Source organism: Idiotropiscis lumnitzeri, chromosome 10 (genome assembly GCF_059441095.1).
Source record: "Idiotropiscis lumnitzeri isolate Australia: NSW breed Sydney's pygmy pipehorse chromosome 10, RoL_Ilum_1.0, whole genome shotgun sequence".
Classification (NCBI taxonomy): domain Eukaryota; kingdom Metazoa; phylum Chordata; class Actinopteri; order Syngnathiformes; family Syngnathidae; genus Idiotropiscis; species Idiotropiscis lumnitzeri.
The window spans coordinates 16,075,296-16,101,120 of NC_142400.1; the positions used below are offsets into that span (position 1 = coordinate 16,075,296).

At 40.9% G+C, this 25,825-nt stretch overlaps 1 protein-coding gene across 2 annotated transcripts in view; it reads right to left on the reverse strand.

Annotated features, from left to right (window-relative positions):
- vps13b (vacuolar protein sorting 13 homolog B) overlaps window positions 1-25,825 on the reverse strand; it is a 303,806-nt gene that overhangs the window by 84,562 nt on the left and 193,419 nt on the right. For both annotated transcript variants that reach the window (XM_088306201.1, XM_088306202.1), the window contains exons 34-38: window positions 25,515-25,658; window positions 9,469-9,801; window positions 7,695-8,103; window positions 7,454-7,591; window positions 2,713-3,060 (exon numbers count right to left, since the gene is read on the reverse strand). In XM_088306201.1, the coding sequence (XP_088162327.1) occupies window positions 2,713-3,060; window positions 7,454-7,591; window positions 7,695-8,103; window positions 9,469-9,801; window positions 25,515-25,658 (1,372 nt within the window). The remainder of the gene's footprint in view (window positions 1-2,712; window positions 3,061-7,453; window positions 7,592-7,694; window positions 8,104-9,468; window positions 9,802-25,514; window positions 25,659-25,825) is intronic.

Genomic DNA, 25,825 nt, shown 5'->3' on the forward strand with positions numbered 1-25,825 from the left:
TCTTCTGTTATCATTTACTGTGCAGACATTTGAAGCTATTTTTATACTACGGAGAATTAGCAATGCATGCAAATGCTCTTACAAGTGCAGATGTGGTTGTGCTCTAAAGTGACAAATCACATTCAAATTCACAATGAATCGCGGTTAGGACACGCCATGGAACGCAGTGAAGACAGTCCTTTCCAAGGGGATAAAACATGACAGTGACAATACATCAAAACTGATGAAAAAAACAAAAAAAAAAACTAGACAAAACAAAAATTTGATTCACGTTTTACGGTCCGTTGAAACCAAGGTTGATATTTTTAATGAATGGCCAGAGGTATGTTGGACGCGAAGCATGATGAGCTTGGAGGCTGATATGCTGATGGAACTGAGGCCTTGGTCAACTTCAAGGGAACTCTTAACAATTCCAAATGTCAGTCATTATTGCCAATCAATGCACTGCTTTTTTGATCAGAAATATAAGAAACGTGTTTATCATTTGGGATTTGATAAAGCTACTATTTGTATTCACACGTTTATTCATCTTAAAGCAATGGAGGGATGATGAATTTTTACTTCTCAACATTAACCAGCAGAGGGCACAGGAAGTTAATCAAGTCCATCTAGTTTGTTACATAAACACAGAGCCCAAAAAGGCATGTTCATGATTTTACAGATATCTTTCATTGTGTGTGTGTGTGTGTGTGTGCGGGCATTTATCATTTTGGGTCATCAATCTTATTTTAATATCCCACAAAGACAACCCGAGTAAATACAAAACAATTTCTAAATTATTTTATTCATTATACAAAATAAAAATCCAAACGCAGCCCTTGGTGAAAAAAAACTGGCTACACCTATTAAATCATGAGTTAGCTATGATTAAACATATTTTTGGATAGCTGAGTTCAATTTCACTGGCCACACCCAGGTCTAATTACGGCCAGATTTGGTGACTCAAGAAAATTACTTAACAAGTAGATGTCCGACGAAGCGAAGTAGGCAGAAAAATGCATCATGCAACAACATTAAGCCTTCAAGAACAATTGACAAACAAAAGAATAGTGTGAAAAGCAGAGTGACTGGCCAAACAACATTTCTCCAAGAATGGAATGACAACTCATTCAGAAGGCCATAAAACCACCCAAAAGGACATCCAAACATCTGCAGGTCAGTGATGACGACTCAGCCACAAGACAAACACTGCTGATGAAGAAAAGGAAGGATCATCTCACGTTTGCAAAGAAAGATCTTTAGGATCCATAGAAGAAAAATATACTGGCCAAAAGTTAAACTTTTCAAAAGCTGAGCAGCCCTATTATACCTGCCGTAACAATAACACAACAATTGATAGAAAGAATATCATGCCAACAGCGGTGGTGGCAGTGTGATGTCTGTGGCTGCCTTTCTTATTCGGGATCTGGACGACTAGATTAATAGAACTTTTTTTTTTTTCGCTGTCTGATTAATAGAACTTCTTTTTTTTTTTTTTTTTGCTGTCTAACAGAAACTCCTGCACGAGAATGTCTGGACATCATTTTGGGCCCTCAAGCCGTAGTGTTCTTAGGCTATACAGCAAGGGAACGACGTGAAACATACTAGCAGTCTCCCTCTGAATGGCAAAAACAAAACAGAAGAAAGTGGATTTTGGAGTAGCCAAGTCACAGTTGGGACTTTAATCCAGTGAAATGCTGTGGTATGACCATTAATGGGTAGTTTATGTTTGAAAATCCTCAAATATGACTGAGTTGAAACAATTCTGCAAAGAGGAGTGAGGCAACATTCCTCCACAGTAATGCGAAAAGAACAGTTTTGCAAACGTTTGATTTCAGTTTTTGCTGTCAAGGGTGTCACAACAAGTTCTTAGGTTCAGACCATCATTTCTTTTTCACATTTCCTCCAAATGAATAAAATCATCATTTAGAAACAGCCTTTTACATTTACTTTGGTTGTCTTTGTGAGATTTAGTTTGATGATCGGTAACATTTAAGTGTGATAAATACACACAAACAGTCTGAAACCAGGAATCGGGCAAATACTTACAAGGTTATTACAGTAAATGCAAAATAACAAAATAAACTAAGTGAAAAAACATTTCCGTTAATAAAATGCAAAAAACTACAGTTTATGTTTATGAAACTGGATAGCAAAAATGACAGTTTTCATCATTGTCAATTTCATAAATGAGATATTGGGGCTTATTTTTTTTTTTTGAAGAAGGAAGAAGACACAAGAAGACCGACTGACAATTACAGTTTGGTTCAGCTTATTATAATGACTGAGTGGCGGTCCGACCGCTGACAAATGATGCACCCGCAAAATGTACTGACACGCCCACCTCTGCAGATTCAAATCTTGTGTCAACCATTCATAAGCCACGTTACTCACAGGACAACCAAGTGACACACACACACACTCGCTCAATGGCAAACTTCAAGTTAACCTAACGAGGATGTCTTCTACCGATCATTTACAATATACCTACACCAGGGGAACTCATAGAAACTGCCTGATACAAAATATAGCCAAACGGAGCACTTGGCATCCAGCAACAAATAATAATGTGTTGTGTTTTCCAACTTTTCCAGCAACTAATGTGTCATTGCAGCATTTAATATATTCACACAAGACGAGGTTACTAACTTGGCGGTAAAATGTGACCCTTTCTCCATACAACGCTATTTTCATGCCCACCAAAATTAAAATGCATTATTTAGTTTTACTCACCCTCGATGCTCGGGCCTGACTTCAAGTTGAGACTTCCCATCAGTGATGACACAGACACGGTCACGCTGGGCCTCATCGGATGGGCCTCCGTCTCCAGAACAATCACAATCTGTGTCGTGTGGAGCGAGACCTTGTGGAAGGACAAAGCCAAGGCATCAATGCTGCTTGCTTTACTGAGGCCTTGATTCTGATGGGCTCTGGTTGGCATCTTTGCAGGGGATGAAGGCGGGGAGGAGGTTTTCCACGTGTGGTTTGGCAAGACTTTCTTCAGGTAGGCTTTGGTCTGCTCAAGTTTGACCAGTGTTGGATTGATTTTCATGGGGCGAGACAACTGTAAATTCAGTTCAGCTGTAAAAGGAAGAAGAGAGATTGAATTAGAGGAATATCATGGGATGAAAAAACTGGAAGTTCACTGACTCAGAAGCAGAGCAGTATTTTCAAAAGCAGGCAATTCCTCCAGTGCTTGAATGTGTAACATTTATTAAATGGTGAGTAAGAAAGAATGGCGCTAAAAGGAGCAATGCTTTCAGGTAGGTAGTGACAAATGTATTGTCATCATGCTCTCACACACACTCACTGGTCTTGAGGTTTTGTGGGTGTTCCAACTTCTGTGGTTTTGCATCAGTGGATGGGAAATTGCAATTTTCTAGTCTATTCATTTTATGACAGGCAATTTAGTGATGGGCTTTTTAGTGTGTGCAAATGCTAAAACAAGACTTCTTAATGTTAGTGTTAACCCAGGACAAAACCTGAATAAATAGTGAGTTGGGTGCGGTCCCTGCGAGTAATTTGAAAACCCACCATAACTGAACAAATTCCATTTGGTTCCATAAAAACGGCACAGGCTTCATCCGTGTTGCACTGAGCAAAATATGCTGCTACCAAACCCACAGGACAATGCATTTTATCACGTCTCATAAATCAAACTTCAAGTCCTTCTTTCTGATTGTTCAGCTTTGCTTGCAAAAATGTGTTAAGGAACAGATGGTCTCAGTCTCACTCTCCTGTTCTTCTAATCAAACATATACATAACATAAATGAATGTGGACGAGCATGAAAGGAATTTTTTTCTTCATGAAAGACACATAAATTCAAGAGGTCTTATGCCTGTGCCTTTGTGCGCTGCAGTCTTCAAACACTTGACTGGAATTTACAGAGACACATGAATTAACTCCATGCCGTGTTACACCACTTCCATTATCCCATTTTTCCACTTGGTCATGATGATGGGAGAGGGAAGCAGCTCAAAACAAGTCCAGCTGCTTCTCATGGTATCCTCAAGGCACCAGTGCTTTTAAGGGGGTTTAGGTCTTCCATATGTCTTGTTCCCAGGTACAAGAACAAGATGACATGAGCAGGAGCACTGCCAGCAGAGCCAATGTATGCGCACACATACAGACGCAGTCACTGTAACCAACCAGGATTCTTTTGTTTAATCCAGTGGAAGTGAGGCAGATGGTAAAAAGGAAGCATGGAACTGGAGGGCAGATAGGTGCAATTTGCTGTGCAATGTAGCCTATCATTTCCACCTGACTTACACCAGGACATTTTCCGGACATGGAATAAAAAGCATTCATGCAGCTGTTCATTTAGCGTAAGTTACTGTGCGCCCCCTAACCCCTCCGCGCCCCCCTCCCCCACACACACTTTTTTCACTCTCTCTGTTCGTAGCTCATCGTTTTGCTTCGCTCCTCTGTTAGCCAACCAGCTATTTTACTTTTCCACCAGGCCCCAGCATAATCAACCCCACCCTGGCTGTAATCACGTAATGTTGGCTCTCATCACAGTCAGGGCCGAGCCTGGCTCATTTGTCTGCCTGACTGTCAACATCAAGTGTCTCTTTTTAACCCCACACAGAAAAAAAGCACACAGAACGGTACCCCTATAACTAGCCAGTGGTAAAGGAACAGGGGAACACTTCTTAAGGAATTACTTGTTAACTTCATGTGAGATAAGTATGAGCCTTAAATGCACACAAGACCTGCAGAAAGTAGAATCGAAAAACATCTGGATCAAAATTAACCCAATTAAAAATGGTAATTAAAAATGTACCGGTCCACTACTTGAGTCATTTTGACTCAACTTTCTGTTGTTTCAGAAGAAAACAAACCAACAAACAGAAAGTTCTGTCCAAAACAAGCCATAAAATTGTGGGTCAAATTGACACAAGTAGTGGATCACCCGGTTTTTAACCCAAACTGGGTTATTTTTTAGTCAAGCATTTCCAGAGTGTATTTTTGTACAATTCAGTGTCAACATACTGAGGATTTCATAATTCAAATCAATCAATTTTATTCCTGAAAATTCATTTTGCGGGTGCTGCTATATTCAGGTGTGCTCAGTAGTCCAGAAATTACAGAGTTTTTATGAGTGGAAGACCTCACAGAGGAGTGGGCATCAGTTTTGTAGATCAAAATTTAGTCTTGAGCAATTTCATTTATTTTTCTCTTTTTTTTAAAGAACAGTCTTTAATATGAACAGGCTGGGGGGAATCAAACGCATGCCTTCTCTGATGTCAGCTTGGATTAGCACTACAGAAACTGTGATAAATTGGTCTGACAAAGGTGCATACACATCTACATTTCTGCACAACAGCACTGGTGCTTGGTTAAAATATGCTTATTAAGCGGGTTACCTTGCATTTTTGGCAAGGTCAAGCGTGACATTGTTGCCCCTTTGAACCTGCTGCGTGTGTGTGCAACAACCACAAAGTATGTTTTCATCTCTGCCCTCCTTTGAGTCTCAGGCTGACAGTTTCTGCTTGACTTTTGACAGCAGAGCAGCTGTGTCAGACACAGGTGGCGATGTGTCCAATTACACGCTGCCTGTATGTGAAGAGATGTTTGTGTAAGTCTGTGTTTGTGTGACCATAAATGGTTGAAGGGTATCCGTTGAATCCCAAAGAAAAAAAAATAGCCTCATACATATAAGGCCAGTGACACATGCCTCCGATGCCATCTGAATCAAATTAAAATGGTTCTAGATGGTTCGGAGGTGCACAAGCTTGTATACAGTAACTGACAGCATTTCTTAGAAGCTGTACTTTGACGGGAACCAGGGACATAGGAGAGTAATGGTTCCAATTTGTTCAAGCTAATCTATCACCTCCTGCCTCTCATTGGAGAAAAGGCTGATCGCTCGTTCCCAAATGGTAGCAGTTATATCTTTGGACTTGTCGACTGACCTGCTACAAGACTGGAACTGTTTAGGAAAGATGAAACAAGGAATAAAGATAGTGTCTGAGGATGTGCCACTCATTAGAGGGAAAAAAATCCTGACCCACTTCATAATAATCGACAACAAATCTCGAAGTTGCTTATTTAGAAATCAAATCTTGTGCGTAACTGCATCAGCTAAGTTAATAGCAGTGAGTGCTAACTCTGCTGAGACACCAGACAGTTATATACATTATATATAGCTTGTGGCAAATGTCATTTGTTACTTTGAGTACGAGAATTTCACATTTCGTGAACGCTTCACTAGGTTTGTTTTTAAACATGATTTTCCATCCTAGTACCCAGAAGTGCAAATTAGCATTTGTGAATATTTCTTTCATATATCTGGCACCGGGGATCATATGGTGGCACGTTGTTGCTGCCTTGCATGCAGATGGTCCAAGTTCAATACCTAGCCATGCCCCAATAACCAGACACGACTAGACCCAAGCCTGGACAAGAAATGAATGGGTTGCATCAGAAAGGGCATTTGGGAAGAAAAAAAGTCCCAAACAAATCATGAGTGATTTGCTGCTGGATGGTACAAGTGGAAAGTCAATCACATATTTGGAATTTCTTGACGTAAAAAAAACAAACTAGTTTATAGTTTTAATAAAACAATTTCCATCGCATCTTAGCCTCCCTTAGGAAGCTCAAGCTTTTCTGGATTTAAACTTCTACTCTCCTCCACCTTGTCTGTCCAAATCACATTAGGTTGTAAAAGTGTTGGATTTGTGAGATCAACAGATTACACAATAATCCAAATGATTTGCCGCACAGCCTGTCCAGGAGGAGACTCAGAAGTAGAACTCAATTACCATTATACAGTACAGAACTATGCTTAGTGCTGTATACTGAAACGTACCTGGATATAAAACAAAGTGGATGGGTGGATATTTATAAATAAAAAGGCAAAAAAATATATATACCATATACAGAAGATCACATCTTTTTGACTTCTGGTGTCCTCTGGGAGAATCTGATGGGTGGCTGTGTTGTGTATCTGCTGCGGTGTACAGAGCAGCATTGTGTTGTGCAGAATGATCCTTGGTGGACAGACACACTGAGGGCTTTCCGTGGACAACAGGAAGGGATGTGTGTGGCTGAGGGGGCAAAACTCTTCCTCGAACCATCATCAATAACAACTACAGTCCGGCCGGACTACTGGGATCAGGGAGCTAAACTGTGAAGGATTTCCTGCGCCTACACACACTGTTCATGGATTCATGAAATCCTCAAAGGGATGAGGACGTTCCACTTACTCATCCACTCAAAAGCCCACTCGCACAGTTGTGCATGGCAGAACAATTTGGATAAAATCTGAGACAAACCCATGGGTCAAAATATTTAGCTTCAAGGTACTCATATGGATATAATATCAGTCTAAAAATAGACGGCCAAGCCCCGTGAAAGAAAAATCCACGGGAGACACACACACACACAATGAAATCCCAAGAAGCTTTCAGATGTTACATGTGAAACAAATGGTTTAAAAATATGTAGAACCAAACGTGAATTCATCCTACCGGGTCCATTGAGGAAGTCTTTAATCTGAAGACACAACAGAGGTGGAGGAATGCCGGTCTCACTGTCCACCTCACCCGCAGCTGTCTGCAGCCAACACACATTGTAATCCAGCGACTCGGGCAAAGTCTTTCCTTGGTCTGCACAGGATGACGTGAATGGCAACATTAAAAAAAAACGAGGGACCTAATCACATTATTTCATACCATACAATATTGCAACCATTGTTCGCCTCTCTCATACCTAGGCACTTGTAGTCGGAGGCCACGCCTCTTAAGGCTACATCAAACACAGAGAACTCCATTCTCTGCTTGCGGTGGTAGCAGCTGAGAAGAGCAGAAGGTTGGATCACCTGCAGATAGAGCAGCGGTTCCAGCACCTGGTCAGCGGGCCCCCTTCGTCCGGGCTGCCTTACAATTGTCAACCCCAGAGCTTGGCGTGCTGAGGAGCGGCTGGGGGGTGTCAGCGAGTTTAGGGAGAGCAGACCGCCTCTCGGCATAGGGGTGACGGGCTGGGCGACATTGCTGTTGAGGATGTCTTCAGCGGTCAGCTCTGTCAGAGTAACCTGGGTCGTAGCGTCGGGAGATGCGGAGGTCGACGATGGAGGTGCCTCAGACAGAATTTCGGGCTGGTTGAGAGCACTCTTTCCCACCTGATGGTGTCAACGGATAGTAAAATTAGTTGTGTTTTTTAAATTGAATAAAATATTAGGAAAACACGATACTATTGGGCTCATATATAATTTCACTAATTGCATTCGTAATATGTGCACAATGCCCAGTTGTCATTTTGGTCTAAACCTGGCATGCTGCATTGTCCGCCTTTTTTTTTGAACAGCAAAAACACCAGGAGGAATATTATTCCATATTCCAATAAGAAAATTAAAGTATCTCTCCAGCTAAAATGGCAAATTTTTCACTAACAAGTCCAGTTTATGAATTTTTAATCAGGAAACCGACGTTAGTTTTTTTGTACATCTCGTATCAAAAACTTTTGTCTTTACAATCAAAATCAATACGGAGAAAAGTTCAGAAGATAAAGATCCATGCCTGCATGCTGCCTGCTATCTTCCGCCATCTTCCTGCCGACTTGAACGTAGCTAAATGTCCGAAATATAACCTGTCATGGTTCATGTGCGCAATCATGCGCTTGTCCGCTTCAGCTTGTGTATGAGCAGATTTGACCGGCAGGGTATTTTTGATTTTGTAGAGGGGATCACAAGACGTTGCATTTGATGTCAATAAATCCAAACTATTGTGCAGAATGTTTTTATACTTTCAGGTTGAAGTGGACAAGAATAGTAATGTTGCATTTGCATTTTGGTGGCGATTGGTCACCGTTTTAGACTACAGAACTGACATTGAGCAATATTACATCGCTTGCCTTCCTGTTGTGACGTAGACGCTGAAACTGGAAAAATGAATAAGCTGGGCTACAAAAGGGGGTGAGACAATTCATTGAAAATCTCAAATCACTACAGAGCCTTTTTTGGGGGGGAGGGGCATTTTAGAACTGATATAATTTTTACATGCAAATCTACTATATAAGTGCCAATGTTTTCATCAATCAAGCCTCCCTTTAAGTATCAGTGGCACCATTACATAGCAACTTTGTAACAACTGAAACAACAATTAAAATAAGGAGCACGATTCTAAGGACGCACCAAAAAAATGTGAGCCTCATTATAGCGACAGGACACAGCAAGAATTCCGTGACAAGCGCAAACTCTTTCCTGATTTACAAATGCTATGAAAACAATACAGAATACTTGGACTGGACTAAATTAATAACTGGGCATTAAACACTATTCACTGTCATTTTCATGAATGCAGGAACTGTTGAATTATTGAAGATGTTGATTTGATTTGTAAATTGTAAGTTTCACGTTATTTGCTTACATAACAGATGTTTTCTTGCCTTTAACACAGGCACAAATGGTTGCTGATGCACGCACATTCAGACCGGTTACGACCACTGACTCCAGAGGGAGCTTCCAAATCACACTTGTTTTGTTTACCTTTTCAATGGGCTCTTTCCTATCCTGCGCGCTGTCTAATGAAGTGGAGGCCTGTGGGAGACTCGAACATTCATAGGCCATGACCGACAGCCTACTAGCAGTAAGAAAGATGTCGAATGGAATAAAGTTGAGGTTTTTGGTAATGGTGGACTTCTGGGAGGGCCTGGCTATGCAGTGGTGACTGGTCCCACTCTGCTGCTCAATCTGGACAATTCGAATGCGGGCGCTGTCGCTGCCGAAGCCGCTGTCCTGCCCATTCCCACTGTGACGAGAAGAAGAGTCGATGCCTGTCAAGGAGCCCCGACTGCTTTGCTTCAACTCGTGTTTACGCATCTGCATAGAAGCACAAAGAAAAGAAAAGCCACATTTAATTCTTGTGATACTTCATACTGCTTGTATCGCACTTGTATTGAATTGGAAATGCAACAAATGGAAACACCAAAATGCTAATCGTGATCAAATAGCAATAGAGACAATCAATTGTGTGGTTATTGATGTGTAAATATAGTCTCGCGTGAAATGTTCTTGGTAACTTAAACCTCTCCAGACAAAAAAAAAACCAAAACATTTATTCAGGACAAAAGATGACAATGATCAATATGAACCAAGTGTAGAAAACTTTAAACATTCAAACACAAAAAGTCCTTGACCAAATTGGGTTTACGGGCATAAAGGCAGGGGACAACAATGGCGATTAAATAAACATCTGAGCATTTTCTTCTTTGCCAAGAGTTATTGTGTCTTCATCCTTTACAGCAAGACATAAACCAAATAGCTGACTTGATTGAAACCATGGACCAATTGACCAAGGAAAGGGAGCATCGTATAGCCACAAAAACATTAAAGCCATGCTGTGGGGCCTTTTTTTGTGGTCTCGAACATAATTTAGCAATTTTCAAATATTGAAGATATCTTTAAAGAAAGGCTTCATTCTAGTAAAATCCAATTGTTTTTTGCAGTGGCTGTGGTTATCACGCATAAAGCAGCCCAAATTGTATGCTTGGCTCCAGATGTAGAGAGTTCCAACCATTGTGGCGAGAAAAAACAGCCAGAAGATACGTTTCAAGACTAGATTGCTGGGATTCAAACAATAATGAACACATTTTAATCCCCCAAATGTGGCCCCCATAGCACCAAAATGACAACGTGTGTTGTACTTAAATTTGGTATTGAACAAAAACTAAAAGAGCAATGCAAAATAAAGTATCAAATCAATAGACCCCTTATAAGACAGCAGTAGAAATAGTGACAAAACACAAGTCAGTGACTGCAATCTGAAATATTTTTTAGAGATGCCATAATTTTGCAAAAGAGCACTTCCAATGAATGTAAGGTGTGGAGCATCCAATTACACCCTCATCTGATCAACATGCACATGGTTACTATTACAGCATGTACGCCCAGCTGCCCCCCTTGCATTCTACACCACTCCCTCCCACCCACTCCATGGGAATTTTAAACGTATATTATTGCCGTGGCAGAGATAGTATTTCAAGACCTCTGAGCAAATAGTAAACCCACTGGCAGCACATTAGACAGAATACTTGACTTATTAGATATTTCCTAAACTAAACAGTGTCATCAAAGGCTAAGAACAAGAGCCATATAAAACGCCGCGGCACACCTGCCTGTTCTGTTCTTTTAGGCCCGGCTTTCACAGCATAGACCCTGCCAGAACCTTCTTTTTTTACCACGGCTGATTGTGGACAGGATGTGTGTAGCACATTTCTATTTCTGCAGAAGTCTTTCCCTAAAAATGAGGGGAGAATGAGCCAGGGCTAATTTGCGAGATTGTTCTGTTAAGCAGGTAACACTTCTATGGCGGAAAAGAGGTGTTTGAAAAGTGGATCAGCTCAGTTGAAATGTCCGCTTAATGAGTCCCCCTTGTTGGAAGGGACAAATAAGTTGCGCAGCAGCTGGGAAAGAACACGAGCCAGAAAAGAAATTGCCAAATACTCCTTTTACTCCCCCCGTCTCTCTTCATGAACTTGGGCTACACACATGCATTTACAATTATGGCAAATACCCAATCTTCTCTATAACCACCACCGCAACAGAGTGCCCCCTAAGCAAATTCTTGATCTATATTTAGACGTGCTTACAAGTAGAATATGGGATAATGAGGAACACAATTGTGGCGTAGAGCAAAAAAAAAAACAATGAGAAACTGCAGTTGTTTGGACTGCAGTTTGATTCAAAGCGTGCACAATTAGCACATTCACAAACCCAGAATTTAATATAAATGTCACTTTGAAAAACAAGTAGAGCAGACAGCTCGATTGCATCCAGTATTTCTGGACTTGGTTATACACCTTTCTGATTACTCACAGACAAGGGAGCAGGTATTAACGACGTATGGCTCTGAAGTCTCAAGACTTTAGCGTTACGCCAATTTATTCACTGACAGAAGGCAATAAATTTCGAATGCAAACATGCACTGCGGCTACATGCCTGCTCCCAGCTGAAATCCCCCTTTCCAACCATTACTTTCTATTACATTATATAATAGCTGCACTGAAACACAGTTTCCACATCCCAGCGTAATCTTTCTCTGGACCTGGGAGTTGATAGTGATCGTGAATGTGCGATGACACACACACACGCAAGCCGCAACATCCATTGGCCAATCATGATGTCATGCTTCTCACAGTCTCAAGGCATAACGTCCTGGAAAATGGAGGATAATCCCCAAAGTGTGAAACCATGAGTCTCCCAGGTGCCAATCATATCAGTGCGCATCTGTGTGACCCCAATTTCTGTCAGTGTAACTCAGAACAGCTTGGCTAGAATAAGGCTAATAAGCGGAAGCAAATGTCACATCATCCAAATGCCACCCGTTTACAGTGCTGGCTTGCTCGTGCAATATGACAACATACGTTTTACATCGGAATAGCACATATGCGCTTGAGTGTTTCCAGATGAATCAAAAGTAGGTTGCGATTCAGGTTGAGAGATCACGAAATAAGAAAATCTGGAGGTTTTCACTTGGCGCAAACTCAATATGGTCTCAAATGAATATAGTAAATTTAGCATAAGTGACATACTGTAGGTGAATGTTATTTCACATGGGGCTATTTCGAAGCCAGAAATCCACAGTGTCCAAGTGCAACTCCTTTTAGCGAAAGAGAGTGGATCAAATTGGTTAACTGATTTATTCAAGTTCGCAGAAAAGCAACAAAAAACGTTGTGGGGAAAAAAAACAATCAGTCTTGAAGGCTTAATGGGCACGCCACATATTTTCTCCTATATGTGAATTATCAAATGTCAAAGATCTTTAGAATGAAAATGACAACAACCCTTAGTAACAGCAAATATAGCTATATCAAGTTGAGTTGGACACACATTTTCTTTTTAAAAAAAAAAAACAACAAAAAAAACCAAAACAAAAATAACTACAGTCAACAAGGTTATTTGTTATTTTCCAGTGTTAAAACAACCCTTCATGAAGAAAAGATTGCCTTTCACTGAATGTATATCATAAGCGAAGCCGGGATAAAAGTCATTGTAACATCAAATTCATAACAACACAGAGGTAGTCAAAGAATGTCGAGCTACATCACAGTATTTATTGTTGAATCAATGTTTGGCACAACTATCTCGAGTTCTCCGGTGACTGCTGCAGAATTCCCAATAAAATCATAGGAAGTCATATTACTAAATCTTTGTGACGGCACAATACAGCTGAGCTACTTGCTTGCTGGACGTCTGCATGGGAATTAACTTCTGTATCTTGACTCCATCAGCGCTTACGAGTTCACCCCCCGTTGTGCTACTCGCTATTGTTTACCAGAACCATAAAGCCGATAGCAAGCCTCTGTTCTTTTGTGCACAAGGTCGAAAACACTCAAATAGGTCCCACCTTAATCAAAAAATAATAACAATCATACTTTAGTAAATGCCAAAAAGACTTCAATTCAACCTTTCATTTTCTTGCGGAAAACAGAGGGTGGAAGGCATTTATAACGTGAAGTCACCTCTCTCTGTATGCATTAACGGCAGCCACTAAGCAAAGAAAGGCATCAAAGCAACCATTTAATACATTCAACGTTGTTTCACTAACAAAGGCAACCTGCGACGCACTTAAACTGAACCACAACAAAGTAGCAATAGAAGGTCACGACCTTGGCGCTTGGAAATGGCTGCTGAGTGCTTCCGCGTGACGCTCCACCGTTCTTTAAACATGGTATATTCCAAAACTCAGGACGCCAAGAAGGCCGACTTTAACAAGCGCCTTGCGTTCTGTAATGCCGGTGGGTGGTTTTACTTTCAGGGTTTAACGGCACATCTTTTTTTGTGGGTCAATATATAGCGTTATAATTTGCATTTATGATGCATCTCATCTCTACAGGAAGGATGGGAGATCTCCTAAAACGCGGGGGTGCGGTTGGCCGATCATAGCACGTGACATACTTAGGGCTAAGAAACATTTTAATAAGAGCACAATTTATGCATCTGGACATTCCTAGAGCACTGGGTCAGCGAGGAGACTTTTCAAGAGGAAGAGAAAGCCAAGAGTGAGGAAAGAAATGTTTGTGATAATACAGTGCTCAGCAAAAATATGTTTACAACCTTAGAATTAAGCTTTTGATTTATTTCTCATTGAACACAGGGACCTTGATCAGCATTTTGATGACGATTAGATACCTGTGGTTGAATTGTTGTAAAATTGGATTCTTATCAGAAATCTGGTTTCACTTGTAATTTTGAAACACTGCAATATTAAAGGATTTGTAAGAAAAGTTACATTTTTGCATGCCGACAGGGACAAATATGTCCTCATTTGTGGGAGTGTTTTGGGTATGGTATAAAAATGTGGAATACTGATTCTGAAATAAGGTTTCTCAATACAATAAAATAAAACCATTGCTGCTCATTGCACATTCGGAGATGCCTGCTGGACACTATTTAATTCTGTAAAAAAACATATTTAATAGGAAAGAAAAGCAACAATGATTTCAAATGCCTTAAGGTTTGGCTCAAACATAAAGATAGAATATTCTAAAGGATGGCTGATGAAAAGAAAAATTGGCAAAAGCGAGAGTTAATGCGCTCCAAATGGAGAACGACAAGTAAGCTACTTCACAAAAAACTGGTCCTGGGACACATGGCAGCCAAAGCCTTGCTTTTTATAACCGTTTCAACTTCAAAAACGCCTTCTCCCCTGCGCCTTTGTGCAGCATTAGTTTACTTGCAAATATGCTGCCACAAATAGACCCCAGATTTCCAATACTGAGCTATGTCCTGAGTCATGACATTTAGCAGCCTAAAGCAGGTTGACTGAGTGCCACTTTCAACCTTCCCAAATAAACCATGCCCCCACTCTTGATCTTGAGCAATCAAGAATGATTTAATAGCACGGACAGACACCACCCTAAGAGCACAACAGAAGATTCATTGCTTCAGCACCCCCCCCCCCCCCCCCCCCATCAGATCTACCAATATAAACCCAAAACCTGACTCGGATCAATAAATCAAATTTAACAGCCAGGCATTCAGGAACCAACCTGGAAAAGCCACAATAACAAGCTTGATGAAGGCCATAGCAAATGCCAAGTTACAATTCTGTACCTAACGACACAATTCTAGTGGGAAATTTGTTCTTCAGCATCCTTATATTAGATGCGAAATGCCTGAGGTTGTCTTTACATCCAGGATAAGGTTGAACCAGCATGAAGCAAGATGTTTCACAACAGTCCTTATCACTAACATATTTTCACTCCGCATAAGAAGATAGAGCAGTCATCCAAATAGAAACATAATAGGCGATTCATTTATCAAGCTAACCCCCGTGGGAGAAGTTTGCTCAACTAATATCACAAATGTTTACGCATTTATGATATGAAACCAAATATGCATATTTGTGTTTGTCCTACATCGCCTCCCTAGATGACAAAAATGCATGCATCCTCCAACATCACCTCAAATGGTAGCCATAAGTATAAAAATAGAACTTTAAAAAAGTCCATTTGCAGGAAAACACACGACAAATGCACAGTAACAGCTCACACAAAGCAGTTTCTTTCTTGTTGGCACATGAACAAATAGAAGCGTGAACACTGGATGACGGTCAAAGATCGCAACTCAGCTCAGAATCAAGTCAACATGTTTATCTTCCTTTCCTCACTGGCGCTCTGACACTTCAAAGTAAAGAATCATCCTGTTCTGCTTCTTTTCTCATTCAAGGAGGGAACCACAAGCAGCTATCATCCATCCGTCCATTCATTCATTTTAAGATGGATGATGATATACAGCGGCCCTCATTAGGGTCACGAGTGAGCGAGGCAGTCGGCTCTAGCAAGGAGGCCATGTAAACACCTCACAGTGAAACCAGAAGCCAGATTCGAACCACGAAGTTCAGTGGGAGACGTGCTACCCACAAATGCACCATACTGCTCCCCGACTAAAGACCTTATATGATTTTGTCATCTGAGGAACGCTCACATTGTAAAAAAAAAAAGAATAAAATTCATCACAGTGAATAAAAAACATTTGCTGGCAGGTTAAGTGTGGATAAAGGCCACATATGTATAAAGGTGAGAGCAAGCAATAAAAATGCGTGAGGAACACAAAACCAGAGCCTGATGGGAACTTTGTCCTCCTTCCCAGGCCATCTGCTTCTTCAGTAACAGAAGGAAGTCAAGAACAACTGTCTCTTACTAGTTAGTAGTTATCAGGGTCACTCATTTTGCAGCGGTGGGAGCATCAGTAAATTTCTCCGCTACGTCATTTGTCAGCCCGTCAATCTGTCATCATCGGTCCGTCATTATTTCAGGCCTGACCAGTCGTCAGTGCATTTTAACCATCATTCGTCACCGTTATTTTAGGATCGTCAATAAAAAAAATGTATAAAGGTAACAAAACACAATTTTAATCATTTATGAACCATTTGGATGACTTTACACACACACACACAAAATCGCATTAAAGGTCTCTATTACTGCTCCTCCTCCTCGAGCTCCCCAAACTTGTAGCTGAGGCATTGGACTTGATGAACATCTACCCGCGCCTCCCTGTGCTCCTTGGGGAGGAGCTTCGCGTCCGGGATAGTGGCAGTCAGCACCGCAGAAGCGGCGAGCTCGCAACAGACAAGCTTTCATGATGAAAGCCAGCAGGCTCCTGATACGACGCAGGGCAGTCATGCAGAAATTTCTGTAATGAAGGGACTAACGAGCCAATGTGTGCCACAAAACATTCTTTGCCAAAGGTCGTTTTTTATTTTCAGGTTAGTGACAGTTCGGGTGACGGCTGAAGATCGCTGCCGTCAGTGTTTCAAAGTGTCTGTTGGTCGTCAATCCGCCGGAAAAACTGGGGACGTACTGACGGACCTTCCGTCTGTTCTGACAGACTCACAACTGCTATTTAGTTCAGAGAAATGTGTGGGGTTAATTCTCTAATCTAAAATTTAGGGAGCAGTATTTATGCATGCATGTCCCTGAATAAGGTAGGTTCATTGAGACTATGGGAGGAGAAAATAAGTTTTGGACATTGAACAACTGTTGTGCAATGGAAAAATAAAAAAAGATATGGTTTTAAGGCATAATGACTCAATGCAATTATTCTCTCATTTCAGTTTATATTTCGAGGCAACAACAAAGAGTGGCCACGAAACAGAAGAGAGACATTCTTAGGTTACAATATTGGCTCTAAAGAGCCACTAAAGTCATTAAAAATTCAGCAATGCTTTTAACTTAACATCATTAGCTTTGGCATCAAGTTTTCAACAAACAAACAAAAAAATACTTCAACATCCATTGTCTTCAGCATGAGTTTGCGGTTCACAACGCAAAGGCTTGAGAGACTTCAAAAACAGGAGAGATGCTTTTCATTAGTTCATGATGGGTTCTTCGCAAATTCCTTTAAGTGCTGCAAGATAGCAACGTGTGCCGCAGCAGCAACATGAGGCAAGATAGGGCCGTTGTGAGAGGTTCACGATAGCACAGATGTGTGCTATGATGATGTTTGATACAAGCAAATAAATATTAAGCATTCACTTCCAGCCCAGGTAGAATGAATGTACTTTTTGACGTCTATAACCGTCAATGGTAGCGAATGAGTTAAAAAGCATGAAAAGTGCGATCAATCTCAAACTAAAATACATAAGTCCTGGAATGCAATTTATGAGGTGACCAAAGAGCAACTAATTTGTTCAAAGTTTTCTGGATATGTTCCCAGGACTGAGACAGAAAACTGCTCAGATGTGCTCCATCCTAAGTTCGCAAAGGACAATTATATAAGACCCCCAACGTCCCCTCATCAACAATAGCAGTGTGTGCGTGCTTTTTCTATGGGGGATAGATACACCACAAAGATTAACAAAAGAGTACAAACACAATCTAATTTCTTGGAATTCTGTCTGAACTGATGACAGACATAGTTCAAAGTGAGAAAGTAGCAGTCATAACCACTGGGCCGCATATGGACGTTTCTAAGAGAGGGTTGGACACTCAAGACAAACACATACTCAGATGACAAAGCCAACATCAGTTAAAACCAACAAATAAACATTATTGCACACAGGCAGAGTGTCGGCATGTCTCAGCTCAGAAAAACCACATTGCAGATAAGTCACAATGGGACAAGCTACCAAACACAAACACTGGAGGGGAACGAGGGTCTCCCCGATGCTTACTTCTTACCGAAGACAACTCGCCTTAGTTATAACAGGGTGTGCACACTTGTGCAAGCACATGATCTTTTTTTACCCAAAAAAGAGTTGTTGCGGCTTATATGCGCGTGTGCTTTATAGTCCGGAAAATACGATATACTTAATAATATAATAATAACATATTTTTTACCAATTGAGTCTTACAAGAGATAAGTTGCAGTGATGGTGGAAAATGTTTTGCAAATGACTTATCTTGAGATCATTTATCTTGGCATTTGAACGGAGGTGTGTAGACTTTCATATCAACTAGATGGACTGATGGACTGACATATGCAATGTTCTTTTTTTCACCGTCTCACTGCTTCTGTTTTGTCCAGAAAACAAAGCTCATCACGATATGCGTCCGCACTGGTTGGTCTGGTGTATCCTGCTTTTACTGGTCAACTGAGTTTCCTTTGCTGGTATAGCGAGAGAGAGGGCATCCCTCACTCCCTTCACCTGAGTCGACACCCGATCTCACAGTGGGCCGTGGGGGTCCGCTGCCTCCCCTAAAAGATGCTGTCTGCTCCGACAGAATTCCAATCTCCATGATTGAATCTGGAGTTTTCACGCCAATTTCGCCAGAACCCGTTGAAGGGACAGCGAATTCAGCCGCTACTGATCTCAAATAGATTGAGTTTCCAAGGGGTCAATTTAAGAGTGGCGCAGTTATGCTTTGAGACGTCGGACAGTTAGGGTGCAGGGACTGAACAGGCAAGGTGAGTTGTTATGACTGGCTGTCAATTAGCAGTTGATTCAAACAGGAGGGTCAGTGAGAGATGGGGGGGGGGGGGGGGGGTGCGCTATAGTTTCAAAACAAAAGCGGGGCAGCGATATGTACACTGGCTAAGTTACATTATTGAAGATGAGATGAGACAACAGTGTTTCCTAAACAGATGCAAGACTGCCAAAATGGAAAAGGAGATGGCTGCACCGGGACGGTTATTTATTATCGTACTCAGCAGCGAGAGGGCAAATGCGAACAGAGCTAAGCAGGATGGGAAAAGGTTGGAGGGGAAAAGCGATCTTGGCCTCACAGAGTGTTAATGGCCAGGTTGACTGGCTAAGAGGAGACCTCAGAGGAACGTCAGCTCTAACGTTTATAGAAAATACTTTGGAAAGAGGTCGAAATCAAAGCAAACATCAGCTTCAGATTCTCTTATTCTCACTGCGTCATGTCAGGTTTTTTTTTTTTTTTTTTTTTTTGCTGCTGCATTCTCCATCCGTTCATGCTCAGGCTTCCTCCAGTCTGTTACCGACTGCACTCCGTATTTGTGTTGGCCATAAAAAGCTGCTGTGACACATCACTGTCTTGGAAAGTTTCGAGTGAGACATTCTACCTCTCAGAGACAATAATGAAACACTCATCACAAGGAGGAGCACTTCTGGAGACAGCTCACTTGAAACGTACTGTACACAGAAAAACGTTCCAGATTCAGGTCAAAATTGTACGTGCTTTTGATATTTAGCCGATGCTGTGACAATATAAAGATAAAGTGAAACAGAGTAGAGGACCAACGGAGATTCCGAGCTTTGACAGTGTAACATTTCCTAGCAGTACATTAAGAGACAAAGACTAGAAAACAATATCACAGGATTTAACTTGAAGTGACACCGGATAAGTTAGTCGCTGATCTACTGGACATAAAGTACTTTGACAAACAGTACTTGCATAAGAGCCGACTTTGAAGTCCGCGCACTATTTATGTGTGGTTGCATGGCCGACACACAAAAAAGAAGCTTCAGAGAAGTGCTGGCCCCTTCAAACTGCTCTCCTAACCCACTGACAAACCAAAGCAGCTACCGACCAATGTGTTTCGTGTCTACTGGAAATCCACGTCTCACCGCAGTTCGTGTTGGCTGGCAACGCACTCTGCTTTATAATTAGGTGCTGTAACATTGAAGCTGCGCGTGAGTGCACTCCATGCGCATACTTTGTGCTTTTCAACACACACGCATGCAAGGACGCAGTGCAACACACAACCTTATCAGGCAGTGAGCCATATTTCCTGACCAGGCATTTCATGAAGGAAAGAAGTTCAACAAGAGAAGATGAAAAGACTTGAGCAAGGGTGTATACAGATAGAAATGTTCAAAAGAGTCGACAAGAGTTGTCTACAAACGTGACACGGGGCAATTATGAGCAAGTTATGAGCGACTGAAGGTTTTGGTCATACATGTTGGCTGTAATTTAGCAGTTCCTTTGATGTAGAGTACCTTTTTCCCCCAAAACTGTGCACAGCCTTGGTGTGTGCACTTCTATATGTGCGCGTGTGTGAGTGTTGAAGGAAGTCCAAAGCCCTGCTTCCCATGCGTGTAATCATCCCAGGATGAGGTGGAGGATGAAGCCGTGCGGGACTTCCCCTGCACCAGAGGGTATTTTCCTCTTCCACTGTGGTACAGGCATATGGCTGACCTCGGCCGCATCCGTGTGTGAGCGAAGACTCAAAGGGACACGCACTGCTCTTCATCTGTCCTAGCGTCTGACAAAGGAAGTCGTTTGGCAACGTTCGGCAAATGCGAGAGAGTCATACATTACATTACAGGAGCGGCACACGGTTTTCAAACAAGAATGATTTGACGTCTGTTAGTTGACGAACAGGTGATAGACAAAAGTCCAAATGAAATCTAGAGCTGCACGCTTAATAGACGGTAAGTAAACCTCCACAATCAAATTATCTGTCTATTAGAAAGAACTGTATTAGATATTGCTGCATGTAAATGAGCTGAATTTCGAGACAATCATTATTAACTCTAAAGTACCTCTGTATTTTAATATCAAATTTACAAAAACACGGTCACCATAAATGTTCCCACCTTTAAGTATGATGCAGAAAAGCAGCAAATAACCACGATAAAAATAAGCAAAATGTCAAATCAATAACTGTCTTTATGTCAAAATTAATCATTATTATCTTTGAATTAAGAGTGAGTATAAATTTGTCCCACGTTGTAAATGTCTTTAGTTCGCTCTCAGGAACACAGATGACAGACACAAAATTGCAAATGTCCAAATTAATTGATTCGTCGGCAAATAATCAAGAATAAAATTAATCGACAACTATTTTACTAATAGAGTAATTTTTTACAGCAACCGACTAACTAAATCCTCTAATTTCATCCTCTCAACAGAAATGATTCTGTTTTCTGTAGTCCCTCATGAAAGGAGAGGGATAATCTTTTGCGTTTAATCAAAATAAGACGTTTGCAAACAACTGCTTTTACTTTCGAAAGCATTAACCAAATCAATAACTGAATCAGTTACCAAACAAAGACTGGTCAGTACATCAATCTCTCTCCTGTGAAATTGATTAATTTTTGTTTATTTTTATTTTTTTAAATAGCAAAGCAAATAGGAATAAATAACAAAAAATGGTAAATAAAAACGGAAAAAGTTACTTTAATATAAATTAAAATGTAGGGCCCGACTGATTATGGACCATCAAACATCAGCCAAAAGTGTCAAAATGAGCGATGTTTGCCCAATGCCCCAACCCCACAATGCATTCTAGCTTTCAGAAATGAAAGTTATTTTTTAACATTTTTACAGTTGACCCCCACTATTTATGATGAAAATGGACCAGGTCGCCCCGTAGATAGCAAAAATCCACATATAATTGCCGCCCATACATTGGTGGGAAAAATATCTTATGCATTATATATTTTCTAAACTTAATTGGCCGATTAACTCATTTAGTGCCAAGATCCATTTTTTTTTTTTTAACTCGGCTGGTAGTGAATGTGTTAATCAATGACTTGCATTTTTTTCTGCCAAAATTCAACATTGGCCTAAAAAAAAAAAAAAAATCCATATCAGTAGACCCTGACAAAATTGTACCAGATTATTCCATTAATTGAAATGAAATGAAATTAATCGATATAATAATCGATTATAAACATAATTCAACAGTGGCAACCTTACAGCACAGTCACTGTCCCTCTAGTAGTACTCTGCACACCATGATCATCTTAGCATGCAGAAAGTGTGGGGACCATGTGTATGTAAATGAATGCGTGAGCGAGTGAGGACAGAAACTTCTGTGTTATGACACTGCCGCAAATGTCCAAGAAGTTGCTTTATCATCTATTCAAAGCTGCTCCACTGAATCATCTCCTGTTGCTGAAAGCTGCCTGACCCGAACCCAGCTTCACTTCATCAGGATTAACATAAACCATTTTATGGGGCAGGTCCTCCAGGAAGGACAATGAAGAGAGGGGAAAACTAATATGTGGGAAAAAAAAATAATTATTGACCAATGCAACAGCACGTACATAAAGGTCAGGGCATTTTAGCACTCTGGGTAGAGAAACAATAACAGATTTAGTGTGTGAGTAAATTGGATGCGTATATTTAACTTCAGTCAATCTCATTAGGAATTAAGTGGCAAGGGGCAAACTGTGATAAAATCATATTGCACAATATCATAAAATGCAACAGATTATGGGAACAATCACGGCCAATGACGATACGTGACTTTCTCACAAACACAGCTCAATGAATTGAAACGAGTGAGTCCCACAAAGGCTTCCACACATTGCCCACATGCCTGCTTCGCCTCACCACTGCCAGGGAACCCAAAAGCCTCTACAAAACAAATTCATTAACCCGGACAATAAAACACAGCTGTGAGGGATGATGGGAACTGTTTGAAATCAGTGCGCGGGATTGTGGGGAATCTGTTCAAGTCAAACAGCATGTTCTCAAAATGAGTGGGAAGGAAAAGAAAGGAAAAAAAAAAGACTTAGAAGTAGGGGACACTGAGGAAGAAGCAGTGTTTAATTCATACTGCTGACAGAGCAGAGATGCTTTTTAAGCGTTCCTAAAACACAGGAACTGTTTTTAATAGAATGTTAGTATGTTATGAACAGGATGTATAAATGAAGTACAAACAAAACTGTCAAATACTATAAATATCACCCATGAAATTGACTTGTAATGTACAAATATAACCATTCCAAACACTTTTTTTTTTTTTTTTTTTTTTACATCTTGGAAACTGGCAAATGGAAATGCATTGAATCTTTCTTTTGGACTTCTTTGTAAGCTGTAAGCACAGCACTATTTTCTATTGTATTCTATTCTGAATGCATCAAAAGCTTTAACTCTTGCAAATTCCAATAAAAAAACAATGCCAGCGTTCATACGACTGATAGGATTGTTTTGGTGTGGTGAGTCTAATGCATTAACAGGGGTGAGACAGATTTTTGGCACAGCAGATGGGTAGTGAGAAGACTCAGCCTTTGAGTTTGGGGGGGGGGGGGTGCTGTGATCAAACACACCACGAGAGGGCCTCGTAGCTTGCACAATGGGCTCCTGCTGATTGAACAACAAATGCTGAGATATGACCAAATTCTCTGCTACTAGCCTTTGCCAAGAAGCGGGAAGGGGCAGTTAACAAAGGACTCACACCCCTGACACAAATGAAGACCCAGATAGTTTAAACAAGTAGGGCTACAAATCCAAATCCAGACCACATCTACTGTAAATAATATCCATTCATGCTATGAGATTATTATTTTAGAAATAATTACCGGGACAAACAAGTTCACAGCAGTAGAGGCATTTGCCCAACATAGGTGGAACCATTTTGCCTTAATTATCATTTAAAGGAGAAATATTATATCTTTCCCCCAATTTACCGTGAAACACTTTGATGTGTCTTAAAAAGACGCCTGAGACATGCTTTAATTACAATACCTCCAAAGTCAACCATTACAGCATACTTAAGACCCCTTTTTTTGTCTCGCTATTGGCCTTTTTTGTAGAGGCGTTCCCGTCTCATCAAATGAGCCACTCTGCCTCCCTCCGCCAAATCAGACTATAGGCCAGGCCCATTTTCACTTGTGAAGGCAGCACTTATATCGCAACGCCACCAAGTTACTTGTATCAATTCATATGGCAGATGTGTGCATGTGGTGCATGCAAAGTACACACTGCTAACACAAACACCCCTCCTGCCTCGAGCCAACTATGGCGATAACTATGACAAACATTATCCTAAATGCTGACTATTGGAAGCTAATGCTAGTTATAGGGCTAGCTAATGCGGATCTATGGCAACACCGCAGGACTGCTTACCTTTTGGTTATCACGACACTTTGGCTGCCAAGTCATGGACAGAGAAACTTAAGAGTAAATTACTTGCACTGTTACAACATAATCGGGCAAAATTGAATCATAAATATTTCTGCTGGCTATGAAAGGGTATTACTCGGTTGTGTAATTTCCCACTTGATGGGTGGCCAGCTGGACACAAATTTGCGGATGAGTAATTAATAAATTTCTATCATGCTATGTGAAATTAAATCAATCCTAAATATTTGTTATATTTAGTTATGAGAAATATTCTGCAACAGTACTAAAGTGATAACTGCTGGCTTGTTTATTTTGAACGTACTTGGCCCAAAGATGATTCTGATTCTGGCCAAGTGTTGGAGGACGGACAACCACTATCCTATCAACTTTTTAGTAGGCACCCCAGAGCAGTTGCTATTCTTTCCCATCTTGCCTTGAACCTGGATGAACCTTCTTCCAGCCATTAGCTGCCCCTCAGCAGAATCAAGCCATGAATCATTAGCAGTCAAAGGTGAGGCCTTCAAGACCAAATCAAGAGCAGATGTAAAGCTCGCACCTCCATAAGCCCGACTGTCTAAATAACGAAGGGAATTCACAACTGACTGCTCAAGTATCCTTTTAACACGCTATTGGAAGATATTACATATGTTAATTCTTTCCAGATAAACCAATGCCATTTTTTGTTTCTTAGAGAAAGTTCACGTTACTTGAATTAAAAAGTAGGAAAGAACTACAGGTGGAGAAGCAGAATCACTCCATGCCTGTCAGTTGACTTCTTTTCATTTCATTGCACAATGTCTTCTTCTCCCTGTCCATTGCTCTTCCCTATGACTCTCATCCTCACCGCAGCTGGTAAATATTTTTATATTGAGTTCCATTAGCAAGTTTTATTGAGCGGTCAGACTGGGCAAATGGCGCCTGGGAGCTCCCTGTCCTGTAAACAATAGAAAAAAAGGCCCTGAAAGCTGCAGCTGAGCACAGCGCAGTAAACTAAAGCCACATTAGAGGAACCACTGTGTGCTGAGTAAATATTTAAAAGTGTTGGATGCACCTCAGTATAGGCGCTAGTTGGGGGGAATATTTCAAGAAAATACTCAAGATGGATTTTTTTTTTTTTCTAAAGCCGGCAGAGGTCAGCGACTAACTCAACTCTGTATCGTAACCTATATAGAATAACAAGTATGTGGACGTATAAATTGCAGCGGTATTTTCAGATTAGCTCACAAATTAGCAAAGCTAACAGACTCAACAAAGCAAATTTCCAGTTTCTTTGTTAAGGACAATGAATGAATGTTGGGGAAGTGCAACTACCATAGTGGTCGGTACCTCAATGCCTTGCAAGGGACTGTCCAGGCCCCCCATGTTGTCGCTGAGAAGCTGTTGAAGGAGGTGCACCTGAGCAACGCTGAGGTAAAAATCCAGACTGCTGGTCACATTTACTTCAAGAGAATGGCCACACACCACGAAGTCCTACAAGGGAACGACAGTCCAATTGGCAAATCAACTACGGAAGCAAAATACATTCACAAGGTCAAGAATTATAATTGTGTTTGATGGATTCTATCTAATACATGATTAATAATACATATATTTTCATTATCCCTCCGAGTTAGTTATGTTTTCCAAATCCTTGTGAG